This window comes from Neoarius graeffei, chromosome 20 (genome assembly GCF_027579695.1).
Source record: "Neoarius graeffei isolate fNeoGra1 chromosome 20, fNeoGra1.pri, whole genome shotgun sequence".
Lineage (NCBI taxonomy): Eukaryota > Metazoa > Chordata > Actinopteri > Siluriformes > Ariidae > Neoarius > Neoarius graeffei.
In genome coordinates, this window is record NC_083588.1 from 57,806,505 (window position 1) to 57,820,204 (window position 13,700).

At 43.2% G+C, this 13,700-nt stretch overlaps 1 protein-coding gene across 3 annotated transcripts in view; it reads right to left on the reverse strand.

Moving 5' to 3' along the window:
- Positions 1–13,700, reverse strand: part of map3k14a (mitogen-activated protein kinase kinase kinase 14a) — a 42,920-nt gene that overhangs the window by 7,881 nt on the left and 21,339 nt on the right. For 2 of the 3 annotated variants that reach the window (XM_060902063.1, XM_060902065.1), the window contains exons 2-8: positions 6,248–6,516; positions 6,132–6,171; positions 5,858–6,044; positions 4,275–4,679; positions 3,209–3,343; positions 2,982–3,111; positions 2,270–2,398 (exon numbers count right to left, since the gene is read on the reverse strand). In XM_060902063.1, coding sequence (XP_060758046.1) covers positions 2,270–2,398; positions 2,982–3,111; positions 3,209–3,343; positions 4,275–4,679; positions 5,858–6,044; positions 6,132–6,171; positions 6,248–6,506 — 1,285 coding nt within the window. In that variant the 5' untranslated portion in view covers positions 6,507–6,516. Of the gene's footprint in view, positions 1–2,269; positions 2,399–2,981; positions 3,112–3,208; positions 3,344–4,274; positions 4,680–5,857; positions 6,045–6,131; positions 6,172–6,247; positions 6,517–9,909; positions 10,214–13,700 lie in introns of those variants that run through there. The other variant, XM_060902064.1, reaches the window with a different exon arrangement.

The window sequence follows — 13,700 nt, forward strand, 5'->3', positions numbered from 1 at the left end:
GCGCTAACCACTACACCACCGTGCCGCCTATTATTATTATTATTTGTTATGGTCTTTTAGATGATACTGATAACTCGTGCACAAAGAAATGAACCAACAAAGATGCACTTAAAGCTGTCTTAATTTGGAGTGTGTGTGTGTGCGTGCGTGCCGAGGTCACATCGAGGTTGCGTGTCTCGATTGGCAAGTGAATGAAAGACTTCTGCAGGATTACACTGAAGTAATTAAGCCAACTCTTCCCAGAAATCAGGTGCTTTGCTCAGTCATTGGTTCGTTCCAGGAAGGTGTGTGGGAAAAAAAAAAATGCTTTCGGTTTCCATGTCATGACCGGACTACAGTATAAACCTGATGGCCCACACAAACAAGGCCTTTGTTGTTTCTTTGCTGAGCCCAACGCGAGAGGGCGCTCCAGACGACACATGGTGGAGAGAGAGAGAGAGAGAGAGAGAGAGAAGCCAGCTTTCTTGCCTTCCTAAATATTCTCTCAAAGGTGTGTATTCAAGACCGAAACGTTCATACCATAGAGTAATGTCTTCACAGTTTTTTAAAACAAATGGATCCTCTTTACGTCTCTTTATGTTCGCTTTCCTCTGACTGTTGATATCATCTCATTCCCTCCTCCCTTCTGCACTGTTCATGAGTCACTCTGGGAAATTCCCAGCTTTCGTCTCAGTCACACACACACACTCTCTCTCTCTCTCTCTCTCTCTCTCTTTCTTTCTCTCACTATCATTCTTTAACTCACACACACACACACACACACATCAGACTGCCCTCATTCTCACCACAGGTGCTGTATTCTGTGCCCCACCCGATTCCTCAGAAAAGCCATTAAAAAAAAAAAAAAAAAAGCCACAGAACAAAACAACTGAAGTGTTGTTACACTATAGTAACATCCCATCCCCTTTTTAATCTTTTCATCACAACACCTTGGAACCCATCGTTCTAATAACCAGCTTATTTGCTCTCTGTGATACCGACTTTATCGGAACAGATATTCATCATGGAGGTAATTTTAGTACGACCCCACAGCACAGACGCATATTAACTCATCACTGGCTGGGGTTCTGATCACGCTCGTATTAAAGGCAGTAACCACCGAGGCAATATTAATGCGCTTTGGCGTCTGTGACTGCTTTCCAAGTGACCGGTGTGACACGCACCTTTTCGGCATGATCCGTTTCGAACACATGACTCACCTTCTCAGTTTCAGACCGAAAGCTCTTAAAGACAAATTAAAGAACGACAAATTCGCCGTTTCACACTCTCAAATGTTCCAAAACTGGTGAATGCAAAATGAGTCAAGATCCAAATTTAACCCTCATCATGCCTGAATTCTCTTGAACTCGTATTGGTCAGAAGGTGTTGATTAATGGTTTTCTGTAACAGCAGCTATTGATATTTATGGTCTAATACGGTATCATTTCTAGAGTAACAACTCATTCGCGGCGTGAAAAATGGTCCATGTGAAAAAAAAAAACAAAAAAACCCTAAAATAAAAGCGTTGATGTGGTGAAGTTTTCTGTAAGCAGACGATTTATTTAGAATTTATGGAACGAGTCTCCAGTGAGGCTGGTGAGGGAATGACTGTATAGCTGCTCTAGTTGAAGCGATAATGAGAATTAATTAGTTTTGTCGACGTCGCACAGCATCACCCCGTCTTGATTATTATACCGTACATGCAGGACGCTTTTTCGATGGAATAAAAACACGTGTTCTATTCCCTTCTAGCGAGTTTTGTTCATTTGGTTTTAAAAGCATGCGATACCGTTAGCATATCGCTTATCCTACGTCTATTACGTCACTCTACCCGATGGAGAATGAGCGTTGAATATGGTTCACGATATTGCATGGTTGTCAAGACAACATGACGTCACACATCAGAGACGTAAAATTTCCACGCTAGCGAGCGACTGGGACAATCTGTAAACAAACATGGCCGCCAGGTTTGCTTTGTTAAATACGGAAGATTTTGAGAGAATTTTGAAAGAGAAAGACGTGTTGAACACCCGAAAGGAATGCGTATGTATAATAATAATAATAATAATAATAATATTGGCTGGCTTTTTTCATGGTCTATCAGATATATTCCATTCAGCTAGCATGATACTGACCTCGTCTTCGACTGAATGGAATATATCTGATATACCATTCGACCCTAACCAATATTATTTAATTACTATCCTTTAATAGTACAGCACTCCAAGTATTTTATTCCTAACATGCACCACGGTTCATTTTATTCTGTTTTCTTTTTTTCAGGTTATACCTTTGACGTCCAGGTGGAGGATGCGTCTCTTGTGCAGGTGCTCTAGCGCCCCCAGGACCTGATGCATGTAGTGCAGGGACAGATCCTCAGGCAGGAGACCTCTTTCTGCCAACAACTGCCTCAGAGAGCCTGGAGGTGGACGAGGAAGAGAACGAAGAGAGAAGAAGGAGCAAAAGAGGAGAGGCAAAGTGAAGTTTGGCACGAGATTCAATTAGGAAGCGGAAGTGATTCAACAGGGAAGACATGGCCTAATGGATCACAGAGAAGCAGCTTTGGGACCGAAAGGTTGCTGGTTTGATTCCCTGGACCAGCAAGAATGGCTGAAGTGCCCTTGAGCAAGGCATCTAACCCCAGGCTGCTCTGGGTTGTATGTTGTGCATCGTTCTGGATAAGAGCATCTGCTAAATGCCATTTGTGTAATCCGTAAGTGATTTACGGTAATCGTTAAGAAAACGATAAACATATGAGCAAATCGGATATTACTATTTGTAGAAACAGCACAATTTCAACCAAACAACTAAAATATCTTCATTTTTGATAAATAATGACTTCCTCTTGGTCTGGTTGTGTGTCCTTGCTGATGTTTCAGACCTTGCTTCGTGTGTGTTTTATAACACTGCCTCCCAAATGCAAATTCAGCTACCTGCACGACTTCACCAATACATACGGTAGGCTACAACACATTAGGGGCGGGGTTAGCCTTAATTCGTACCAGGTTTGAGGTCCATGAACAGGATGACGGATCGACCCTCTCGGACAAATCCGAAAAATTCCACCACGTGAGGAGACTGGAGGGCACTCCACGAGCCCACCTCGTCACTTCTGAAACGTTCTATCGGCACCTAACGAACGCAACAGAGAGACAGACAGAGGTCAGGACAAACAAACATGACCTACACACACACAGTGTACACACTGGCACGTAGCATTCCTAAGCACCTTTTTGGCAGCGCACACAAAGCCGCTGGATTTGTCTCTGATGCTGTAGACGACTCCGAACGAGCCTTGCTTTAGTAAATCACAGCACTCGTAATCCCGTCCCTCTCGATATTCATAGTCCTGCGGCTGGAGCTCCTACTCATGCACACACACACACACGCAAAGACACACACACACACACACACACATAGGACAAGGTCTGGTTTATCCAAAAGTTCCTCATTTTACAACAAGCGCACATTACTGGATATACTTACTTACTTTTCCGAATGTATTCTCATTTCTTATATTTCAATTTCAGATATAGTTATGCGAGTTCTGTCCAATCTTTCCGAAGAAATTCCTGAATACACACTGCGCACTGTATAACATCCTTGACATGAGCTCTCACACTTCCTCATTTCCTGCAAGCTGTGATTTTTTTTTCCCAACTCAGTCACAGGATTTTTATTTTTTAGTCGAAAATAATTCACGTCTGTATTTATTGTGCTGGCCGATCAATTATCTGTAGTTTTAATCTGATTTTAAATTGAATTTAATGTTCATGTTTTATTATTTTTTTCATGCAAAATTTTTTTCTTAGCTATATAATAATAATAATAATAATACATCTTCCTCAAAATTCTCACAGACAGCAAAAAGCACGTCTAAATGAACACCTTAGTGTATGATACCGGTGTGAAAACGGTGCTTGCAGAAGAGCAAATCGCAGCGAGTGAATCGCAACAATCTACAAATGTTCATGTGTTTTGTATGGTGCATATGAGGAAACTCCCGTAAGCAGAACTAGGCTACTGAGATAAACATTAAACCTCAGAGCTGAAAAACAGGAAACTGCTGAACAAACATGCAAGCGATTGCGCGCCTTGTGTTTTTATCGAGGTATGTTTCACTCTCTCTTGTATGTCGTAGTATGACTACTGTATGTGAGTCACATTTCTGAGGCTTCGATTCAACGCAGCAACTCTTTAACTGCTGCACGAATATGTCAGGCATTCGTTTTCAGTATGAAACGTCGAGTGTGACTTGACGCACATGTCACGCAAGAGTGCTTTTAAAAACGCACCTCTTTAAACAGGATGCCTTCGTTTGTGTTGCTCTCTTCCATCTCGTCCTCTCCATCCTTTTCGTCTTCTCTGTCCTTCACGTCTCGGACCATCTGTTTGGCGAACGCCGACGCAAAGGAGCACTCGGCTTGTGAGACGTTGTTCCTGAGGCCTGCTAGTGCCAGGCTGCATTCGGCTTCGCTGACGAGCGGCGAGTCGGGGTTCAGAGAGCGCTCGCTCTCCTGGCTGTAGGACGCCAGGCCATGCGGGGTCGTGTAAAGGCCCTCCCAGGATTTGGAAGATAGCTGAACGCTAATGTGGCTCGGGTGAGAGGAGAAAGACGGCGCTGCTGTCTCTTGGACAGACAGGCTTTCTGTGCTAATCGCACTGCTGCTGTTGCTGCTGATGTAGCTGCACTCTCCAGGCTGGTGGAAACACACACACACACACACACACACACACACACACACACACACACACAGTACAAACTGTGAGAAATGTTAAAGCATCACTATAAAGCAGTTTCATGTTTCAAACAGTAGTATTGAGCTTCCATACACTCGTGCTCCTGACACTGATCCTCTACTCGAACCATAAATGTAAAGGATCTCTCACGTTACATCTACAGAAAAGTACAGAGTCATGTCCACCAGATTCTGTCCCTTTCAAACACGTCTCGTTTTGTCCCATGTCTGACTATGTTAAAAATTCTGAGACGATGATGAAATTAACTATTGGAAGCACTCTGCTGGTGTTTGGAACAAAATTGTAATCACTATATTATATATTACTTAATTTATTCGTTATATAATACATAATTTGTTAATTTTATAATGCAGATATAGATTATATTTATACACATCTCCAATGGAAACCTGCGTCAGCTGAGTGGATCTTGTGTTTAATAAATCTATCTATCTATCTATATTCTCTCCGCTTTCCTTATATGGTCAATGCTTCCTTTTCACGGTTCCCTGTTCCCAAGACAATTAATAAGTACAATCTATTGCTTGTTACCCCTGTGTGTCACTTTGTTCTTCGTGGACTTTGTTTAATGGCTCCCTTAATAACTTGATTTATTCTATCCACATTCACTAGATATGAGCAATCGTGCACTCTGATTGGCTACTCTACTACGAGGATATATCAGCTCGTATCCCGTGAGTAGAGAAAAACAAAATGGCAGCGCGTGTTGCTGAACCGACCGAGGGCGAAAAAGAGCCCAAAAAATACACACGAAAAAAGCAACAAAATATGGAATGAAAGTATTTGATGGTAAGAACGTATCTTTTTAAAATTATTTCAAGAATTATTATCATTGCATTTTTCACAAAGTGTTCCTGGCATTTCGTCGGTTTGTTTACATTCTAAGCGGAAATTATTTTGTGGGACGTTCTTGTATAAAGTTTTTACTGATGGAATTTGCAAAAAATAAAACTACAAATGTTCTGCTGCTCAAAAATCCAGTGAATGTGGATAGAATAAAACAGTTATTCCACTCAATCACATCGTACATGGCTTACGTACAGTATATCAGCTATCAGCTCATGTGCGACTCGATTTCGTGGAATAAAATTGTTAAATACACTCGAGTCCTTCTCACCTCTCCGCTGTCCTGTTGCGGCACTCTTGTGAGTCTTCTTTCTCTCACTCTCTCGCTCCCGCCATCCCTCTGTTGGCCTTCTCTCCGCCGTTGTCTCTTCCGTCGTTTTCTCCTCGACTGGCGGTGAGAGACTGTGCCATGGGGTGAGGACAGGGCTGCCCTGAAGTTGCTGTATGCATTTTTATGTCTGGAAAGAAATAAAATCAACCAACCAATCAAACAACCAGTACACATTTCATTTACGATGTCTTTCAGTGACAGGTCAGGTCCTTACCTGCTGTTGGGACAGAATTCCTGTGAGTCCTGAGATTCACCTGTTGAGAAAAAAAGATAATGTTGACCACAGGTGCTTCTTTTTTCAAGCTCTTATTCGAAGAATTAAATACTTACACTCTGCCTGGGCGATGATGGAGGGCTTCTCGGTGCCCAGAGGCCCTGTGCCTACATGTTTGGCTGTTCCATGAGAGATGACCTTCAAAAGGAAGTTGGAATAATCCGTCAGCCCGTGCTGTTTATCGTCCTTCCCAGAGGTGACAGGCGACTGAGGCTCAGGGATGGAAGCGAGACAGCCGTGGACCTTGAGTTTAGGTTGCGTTGTGGACATAGAGAATGGCTGGGTGGAGTTAAAGATCCTCTGGACCCTCGCCATCTTTCAGAACCTGAACAAGGAGACACAAAAGATCCACCTTCACACCTGGCCTTCTTTAACTGCTGCTCGTCAAGGTCACTTGCACGGGTGAGTATTTTCTTTCAGACATGAGACGGTAATAAAAACTTGTCGACTTCAACAGCCAGAGGATTCACTAATCTCTCGTGAACTTTGGACCCCTGACAAATGCTACTCTGTTCTTTCAGGGCCTCATGAGGACGTTTGTGCCATCTGGCGAGGAGGAAACCCGATAGCAGTTCTCAAGCGCTTATCTCAGTTGAAGCAGAGACCTCAAAGGATGACAGTGAAGTTGACGAGGAAGTGACTGCCTGGATGTGGCAGAAAAGCAAAGCCAGTGAGGCTGGTTTATAGGCTTTAAGAGCGAAATAAGATACGAACTGGACATTATATGACAAAAAGTACCAGTGTACCAACTCTGCTTCAACAATCAATGATTGGAGACCAGTAACCCTTATCATCGATGGCAACGAAAACAAGACCTTCTATCCAGATACGCTATACTTTTTAAAATCTAAATTAATAAAGACGTAATGGGAAATATGCCAACATTATTATAAATTATGTCCCGATACGCTTTTCTGACATTTCTTTCAACATTTTTTTTCAATATTTTCTGATTGGAAGTCGCTAGTTTGACGTTCTTAAATTTTACAATTGTCGGAATTTATTAAAGTTGTTAGAATTGCTTGGCGGAAAGCTTGCTGAGGAAAATGAAAGAAGATATTGTTTATGAAACAAAATTTCACAAAATCGTGCCCCTCCTATATATATATATATATATATATATCCAAAGAGCGACAATTTTTGATTGGGTCTTGAAGAAAACAACAACAACGCTAGAGACCTGTGCAGGTCTGATGGTGATGATACACGGGGCAACTTTTTGGGCAATGTTGCCAAGCAATGTTGCTGGGCAATTGCGTTTTGACTCTTTTCTATTGAGATTGGGCAACATTGTTTCTTTCTGAATGGTTTTGATAATCTCTGGCAACTTTTTGAGATAAGCCAATCAGAACGCGAGCATCGAGTCATGTGACCTCCGGTGAGGTTCGGATCAGAAATTTCAAACAAACATGGCGGCCGCTCAGTGTCAGTGGAGTGAAGAGATGGAGAGACTCCTCATCTGTTTTTACGCGGGTAAGTTGTCTCATCTCATCTCATTATCTCTAGCCGCTTTATCCTGTTCTACAGGGTCGCAGGCGAGCTGGAGCCTATCCCAGCTGACTACGGGCGAAAGGCGGGGTACACCCTGGACAAGTCGCCAGGTCATCACAGGGCTGACACATAGACACAGACAACCATTCACACTCACATTCACACCTACGCTCAATTTAGAGTCACCAGTTAACCTAACCTGCATGTCTTTGGACTGTGGGGGAAACCGGAGCACCCGGAGGAAACCCACGGGGAGAACATGCAAACTCCGCACAGAAAGGCCCTCGCCGGCCCCGGGGCTCGAACCCAGGACCTTCTTGCTGTGAGGCGACAGCGCTAACCACTACACCACCGTGCCGCCCTGCTGGTAAGTTGTTATTTTAATATTCTATATGGAGGAATTTACCTCACCAAAGCTCTAAAAAACAACAGACAGCTTGATTAAATGGTCACAGCAAAAATTAAGACATCGATTTTTTTTAGCTAACTGTAAACTGCCGTTGCTAACTGTTGTTGCCCATTGTTAGTTGCCCTGAAAAGTTGCCCTGTGTCTCACCTAGTTGCCCGTTGCCAGCAACATTGCTCGGCAACATTGCCCAAAAAGTTGCCCCGTGTATCATCACCTTGAGCTCCGCCTTTTACATCGACGCCAGGATTCAAACCGACGTTGCAAAACGCGTCCCTTTCCTGGACAGTTCTCTAGACTGCTCAGCCATGGAGGATTACATCGCAAACCGAAGTTATGTAACATGGCACTTATATAATCAGTACGCAGTGGCGCCATGCCATGACTGTAGAATCGCGACCTGAAGCTGGCACGCCAATGACCGTCTTACATTCTTAAACCCGCTCGAACTCGGTTAAACATACACAGACTGGTGCCTCTATAGGCTTCACCCAAAGGCTGACCCAAAAAAGTGTATCATTTTTTACTTTCTTCCCAAAGCTTCCCAAATCTACCAAAATGGCCTACGACGTAACCTACAAAAAAAAAAAAAATCAAGTAATTATTCATGTTGTTGAGATATTTAGTTGGCCAACTGATTGGGAGTGCAAGAGATGTGTGCAAAGATTACGATGGTTACAGCATGTTGCATCAGTGCGTCCTCGTTTGACTCCTTTCACCCACTTTCTCTCTCTCTCTCTCTCTCTCTCTCTGAATTTAAAAGAAAGCAGGCCTCGTTCTGAAGCTGACACGAACTCGTGAACAGAGTGTTGAGCCTGCCAAACACTCACAGGCTTCAGAAAGCTGAGTTCTCCATTTTGAACTCCTTAAAAAGGCGGGAGATGACGTCATTAAACATCAGGCTCAGCACTGAGCAAACACTCACATCGAGTCCGTTGCTGATTACCGAATCACGCACAAAGGGCGCAGATGTATCCACTGTCTTGATGCAAAACGCATTAATCCTCGCAGCCATCTTTTCCTTATTGCTCCGGGTAGAAAATGGGTGCATGTTAGGTCATGTGCCACTTAGTGCCACAGGGACAACCTTTGAAAGTGGGAGTGGTAGATCTCTGTGTGATAAAACTACAATGAAGAAGATCAGAATGTAGGAGATCAGAGCAGCACAGGTTTGGATAGATATAAAACGTCCTTTCTTCTCAGCACGCAAAGTTTTGACCCTTTGATCCGAACCAAACGCCAGCACAAGCCCATATAACACAGCATGGTTGTTTTTCTTCATCGGCGAGACCGCTCAGTGACCATGATGCTCCTTCAAAAATGACATAATATTTGCATGGCCCAAAGCATCCCTACATACTGAAAAATGAGTGCTGTGAAACATGTCATCCTGCCTGCATGTCATCCTGTTACACGGTAATGACTGATTAAACACACAAGCAGCGTACGTTACCAGATTAGATCCTTAACTCGTCCCTCTCATCACTCCATCGCTATGCTGTCATGCCTCAGTGAACTGTCGAGCAGGTAAAACTGCATTTTTATCTGTCCAACTTCCTGATACTGTCAGGTTCAAAACAAGATAAGCTCTTGTACCGGTATATGTACATGCATACACACACACACATTTAAATGCTAAATACTGTCCTGTGTATTACACATAATAATCACACGCCAGGTAGGAAACGGTAAACAGCTTATTTTATGAAATATGTACCGGTACAATACGCAGTCGGAAGTAAACTTGCACATGAATTAAAAAAAAAAAAAAAAAAAAGTCAAGAAGATTGGACGACTGAAAAGACGAGAGGAAAAACATACCAGCTATGCGAGTGTAGAGAATGGTTCATTCCTAGTGGTTTCTTCTTTCTTTATTCGTTCCAGGTTCATGAGAGAGAAGGCACGGTTTTTGTGCTCATGTCCGTGCGTGTGTGTGTTGCATACTCAAACACAAGGTCCTGCTCATTCGCTCCTCCCTCTCTGTTTCTCCCACTCTATCCGTCCTTCTCTGTGTATACCTCTGATGTTGGCCTGCTGCCAGGTGAACGAAGCGATCTCATTGGACGAGTGGTATGCTGATTTACAAGAAATCCATCCGGCTTCTCTTTTCTCACCCCTCCTCTCTCTCTCTCTCTCTCTCTTCTTCCCTCTGAAAAAAGACTGCAGTGTGACCTTTCAAAAAGCTCGCTCTCTCTTCAAAGCTGTCAGATAAACGCAATTCCACACTCGATCACAAACTTTGTGTTATCTTCACTACATTTACGACACCATCTGAGGAAACAGAGTTACCCTAGAAACCAGTCAAACAAACAAACAAACAAACAAACAAACAACACTTGTCGATCTGTGAGATGTTATCGTGATGCCCCGCCCTCTTCAGATCATACGATTCATCGTCGCGCGAACGATCGTTAATTCCGCTTCCTCCATTCCTCTGTCATGTCTTACACATGCAAATGCATACAAAAGATGCGTGCATGCACGTGAAAGGATTATTTACATCAGGACTTGCAATGGCCCTGTAAGCAGGAACTTCCATTAGATTTCTGAAAGGACTCAATTAGTGTATAACTGAGGGCAAAAGTTTTCAACCACCATGGGTTTTGAATGTCAAAATTAAAATAAAATAAAATAAAATAAAATGTGCCAAATGTTTTGCAATTTAATCAACAGAGTTTGTTCAAAAGAAGACGGAGGCCACGCTCGTCACCAGGGATGCGTACCGGTACGCCGGACCGGTTCTGGACTTGTAAAAACGTTTCGGTTCAGGTCCAAAAAAACTGAAACCCCAGTGATTCGGTACTGGACTTGTAAAAAAAATCTAGCACTCACATACAGTGGTGCTTGAAAGTTTGTGAACCCTTTACAATTTTCTATATTTCAGCATAAAACATCATCAGATTTTCACACAAGTCCTAAAAGTAGATAAAGAGAACCCAGTTAAACAAATGAGACAAAAATATTATACTTGGTCATTTATTTATTGAGGAAAATGATCCAATATTAAATATCTTTGAGTGGCAAAAGTATGTGAACCTTTGCTTTCAGTATCTGGTGTGACCCCCTTGTGCAGCAATAACTGCAACTAAACGTTTGCAGTAACTGTTGATCAGTCCTGCACACCGGCTTGGAGGAATTTTAGCCCGTTCCTCCGTACAGAACAGCTTCAACTCTGGGATGTTGGTGGGTTTCCTCACATGAACTGCTCGCTTCAGGTCCTTCCACAACATTTCCATTGGATTAAGGTCAGGACTTTGGCTTGGCCATTCCAAAACATTAACTTTATTCTTCTTTAACCATTCTTTGGGAGAATGACTTGTGTGCTTAGGGTCGTTGTCTTGCTGCATGACCCACCTTCTCTTGAGATTCAGTTCATGGACAGATGTCCTGACATTTTCCTTGAGAATTCGCTGATATAATTCAGAATTCATTGTTTCATCAATGATGGCACGCCATCTTGGCCCAGATGCAGCAAAACAGGCCCAAACCATGATACTACCACCACCATGTTTCACAGATGGGATAAGGTTCTTATGCTGGAATGCAGCCTTTTCCTTTCTCCAAACGTAATGCTTCTCATTTAAACCAAAAGTTCTATTTTGGTCTCATCCGTCCACAAAACATTTTTCCAATAGCCTTCTGGCTTGTCCACGTGATCTTTAACAAACTGCAGATGAGCAGCAATGTTCTTTTTGGAGAGCAGTGGCTTTCTCCTTGCAACCCTGCCAAGCACACCATTGTTGTTCAGTGTTCTCCTGATGGTGGACTCATGAACATTAACATTAGCCAATGTGAGAGAGGCCTTCAGTTGCTTAGAAGTTACCCTGGGGTCCTTTGTGACCTTGCCGACAATTACATGCCTTGCTCTTGGAGTGATCTTTGTTGGTTGACCACTCCTGGGGAGGGTAACAATGGTCTTGAATTTCCTCCATTTGTACACAATCTGTCTGACTGTGGATTGGTGGAGTCCAAACTCTTTAGAGATGGTTTTGTAACCTTTTCCAGCCTGATGAGCATCAACAAGGCTTTTTCTGAGGTCCTCAGAAATCTCCTTTGTTCGTGCCATGATACACTTCCACAAACATGTGTTGTGAAGATCAGACTTTGATAGATCCCTGTTCTTTAAATAAAACAGGGTGCCCACTCACACCTGATTGTCATCCCATTGATTGAAAACACCTGATTCGAATTTCACCTTCAAATTAACTGCTAATCCTAGAGGTTCACATACTTTTGCCACTCACAGATATGTAATATTGGATCATTTTCCTCAATAAATAAATGACCAAGTATAGTATTTTTGTCTTATTTGTTTAACTGGGCTCTCTTTATCTACTTTTAGGACTTGTGTGAAAATCTGATGATGTTTTAGGTCATATTTATGCAGAAATATAGAACATTCTAAATGGTTCACAAACTTTCAAGCACCACTGTATATCCTTTTCGTTTTAGACCATCTTAAACCTTCCATAGATTGCGAAATTCGTGCTGGAAAAAGACGAAAACATTCTCATGCATCGCTGTGTATGGCGGCCATTGCTGAATTCCCGGAGTCTCGCAAGTTGTCGCAACTGCTCGCGAGATTTGGATGATGTCAAGGGAAGCTAGCGATGTGATTCGCTAAACACCGCGTGGCTGCCAGTGGGCGCCATATTGGACATTTAGAGGTCTTTTGTGTTTTCTCGGCAGCAGACGGGGTCATGTTTGTTTGACCTCCCTGGTTTACACAATGCCGCGGCGTACTAGCAGCAGGGTATGGGACCATGTAACAAAACTCCCACAGAACCAGGCAAAGTGCAAACTTTGTGAGAGCGTTATCCACACTGCTGGAGGTACTTCTAACATTGCAAGACATTTGCCAAGTTGCTCGCGTCATGCTGTTATAACATTATTCAAATATGCCATGGGTTCAGGTCCGGACTTATTAGGTCCGGACCTGAACCTAAACCTTTGGATTCGAATCTGGACCTGAACCTGAATGTGGGTTTAGATACGCATCCCTACTCATCTCATCTCATCTCATTATCTCTAGCCGCTTTATCCTTCTACAGGGTTGCAGGCAAGCTGGAGCCTATCCCAGCTGACTACGGGCGAAAGGCGGGGTACACCCTGGACAAGTCGCCAGGTCATCACAGGGCTGACACATAAACACAGCCAACCATTCACACTCACATTCACACCTACGGTCAATTTAGAGTCGCCAGTTAACCTAACCTGCATGTCTTTGGACTGTGGGGGAAACCGGAGCACCCGGAGGAAACCCACGCGGACACGGGGAGAACATGCAAACTCCACACAGAAAGGCCCTCGCCGGCCACGGGGCTCGAACCCGGACCTTCTTGCTGTGAGGCGACAGCGCTAACCACTACACCACTGTGCTGCCCCGCATCCCTACTCGTCACTACTTTTTTCAAAACGACTGTATTTTGATCTTTTCACGATTAACTTCTGAGTTAACCATTTCTGTTCCTTGTTATGATTAAGGAACATCTGAGAAGGCAAACACGCCAAGTATAAAAGACTACTTCTTCTTCTTCGTTTCCTTATATGCGCACACAACATGGAAGAATTTACAGCTTTAAACCTGTGTTTCTGTGATAAGGATGAATCAC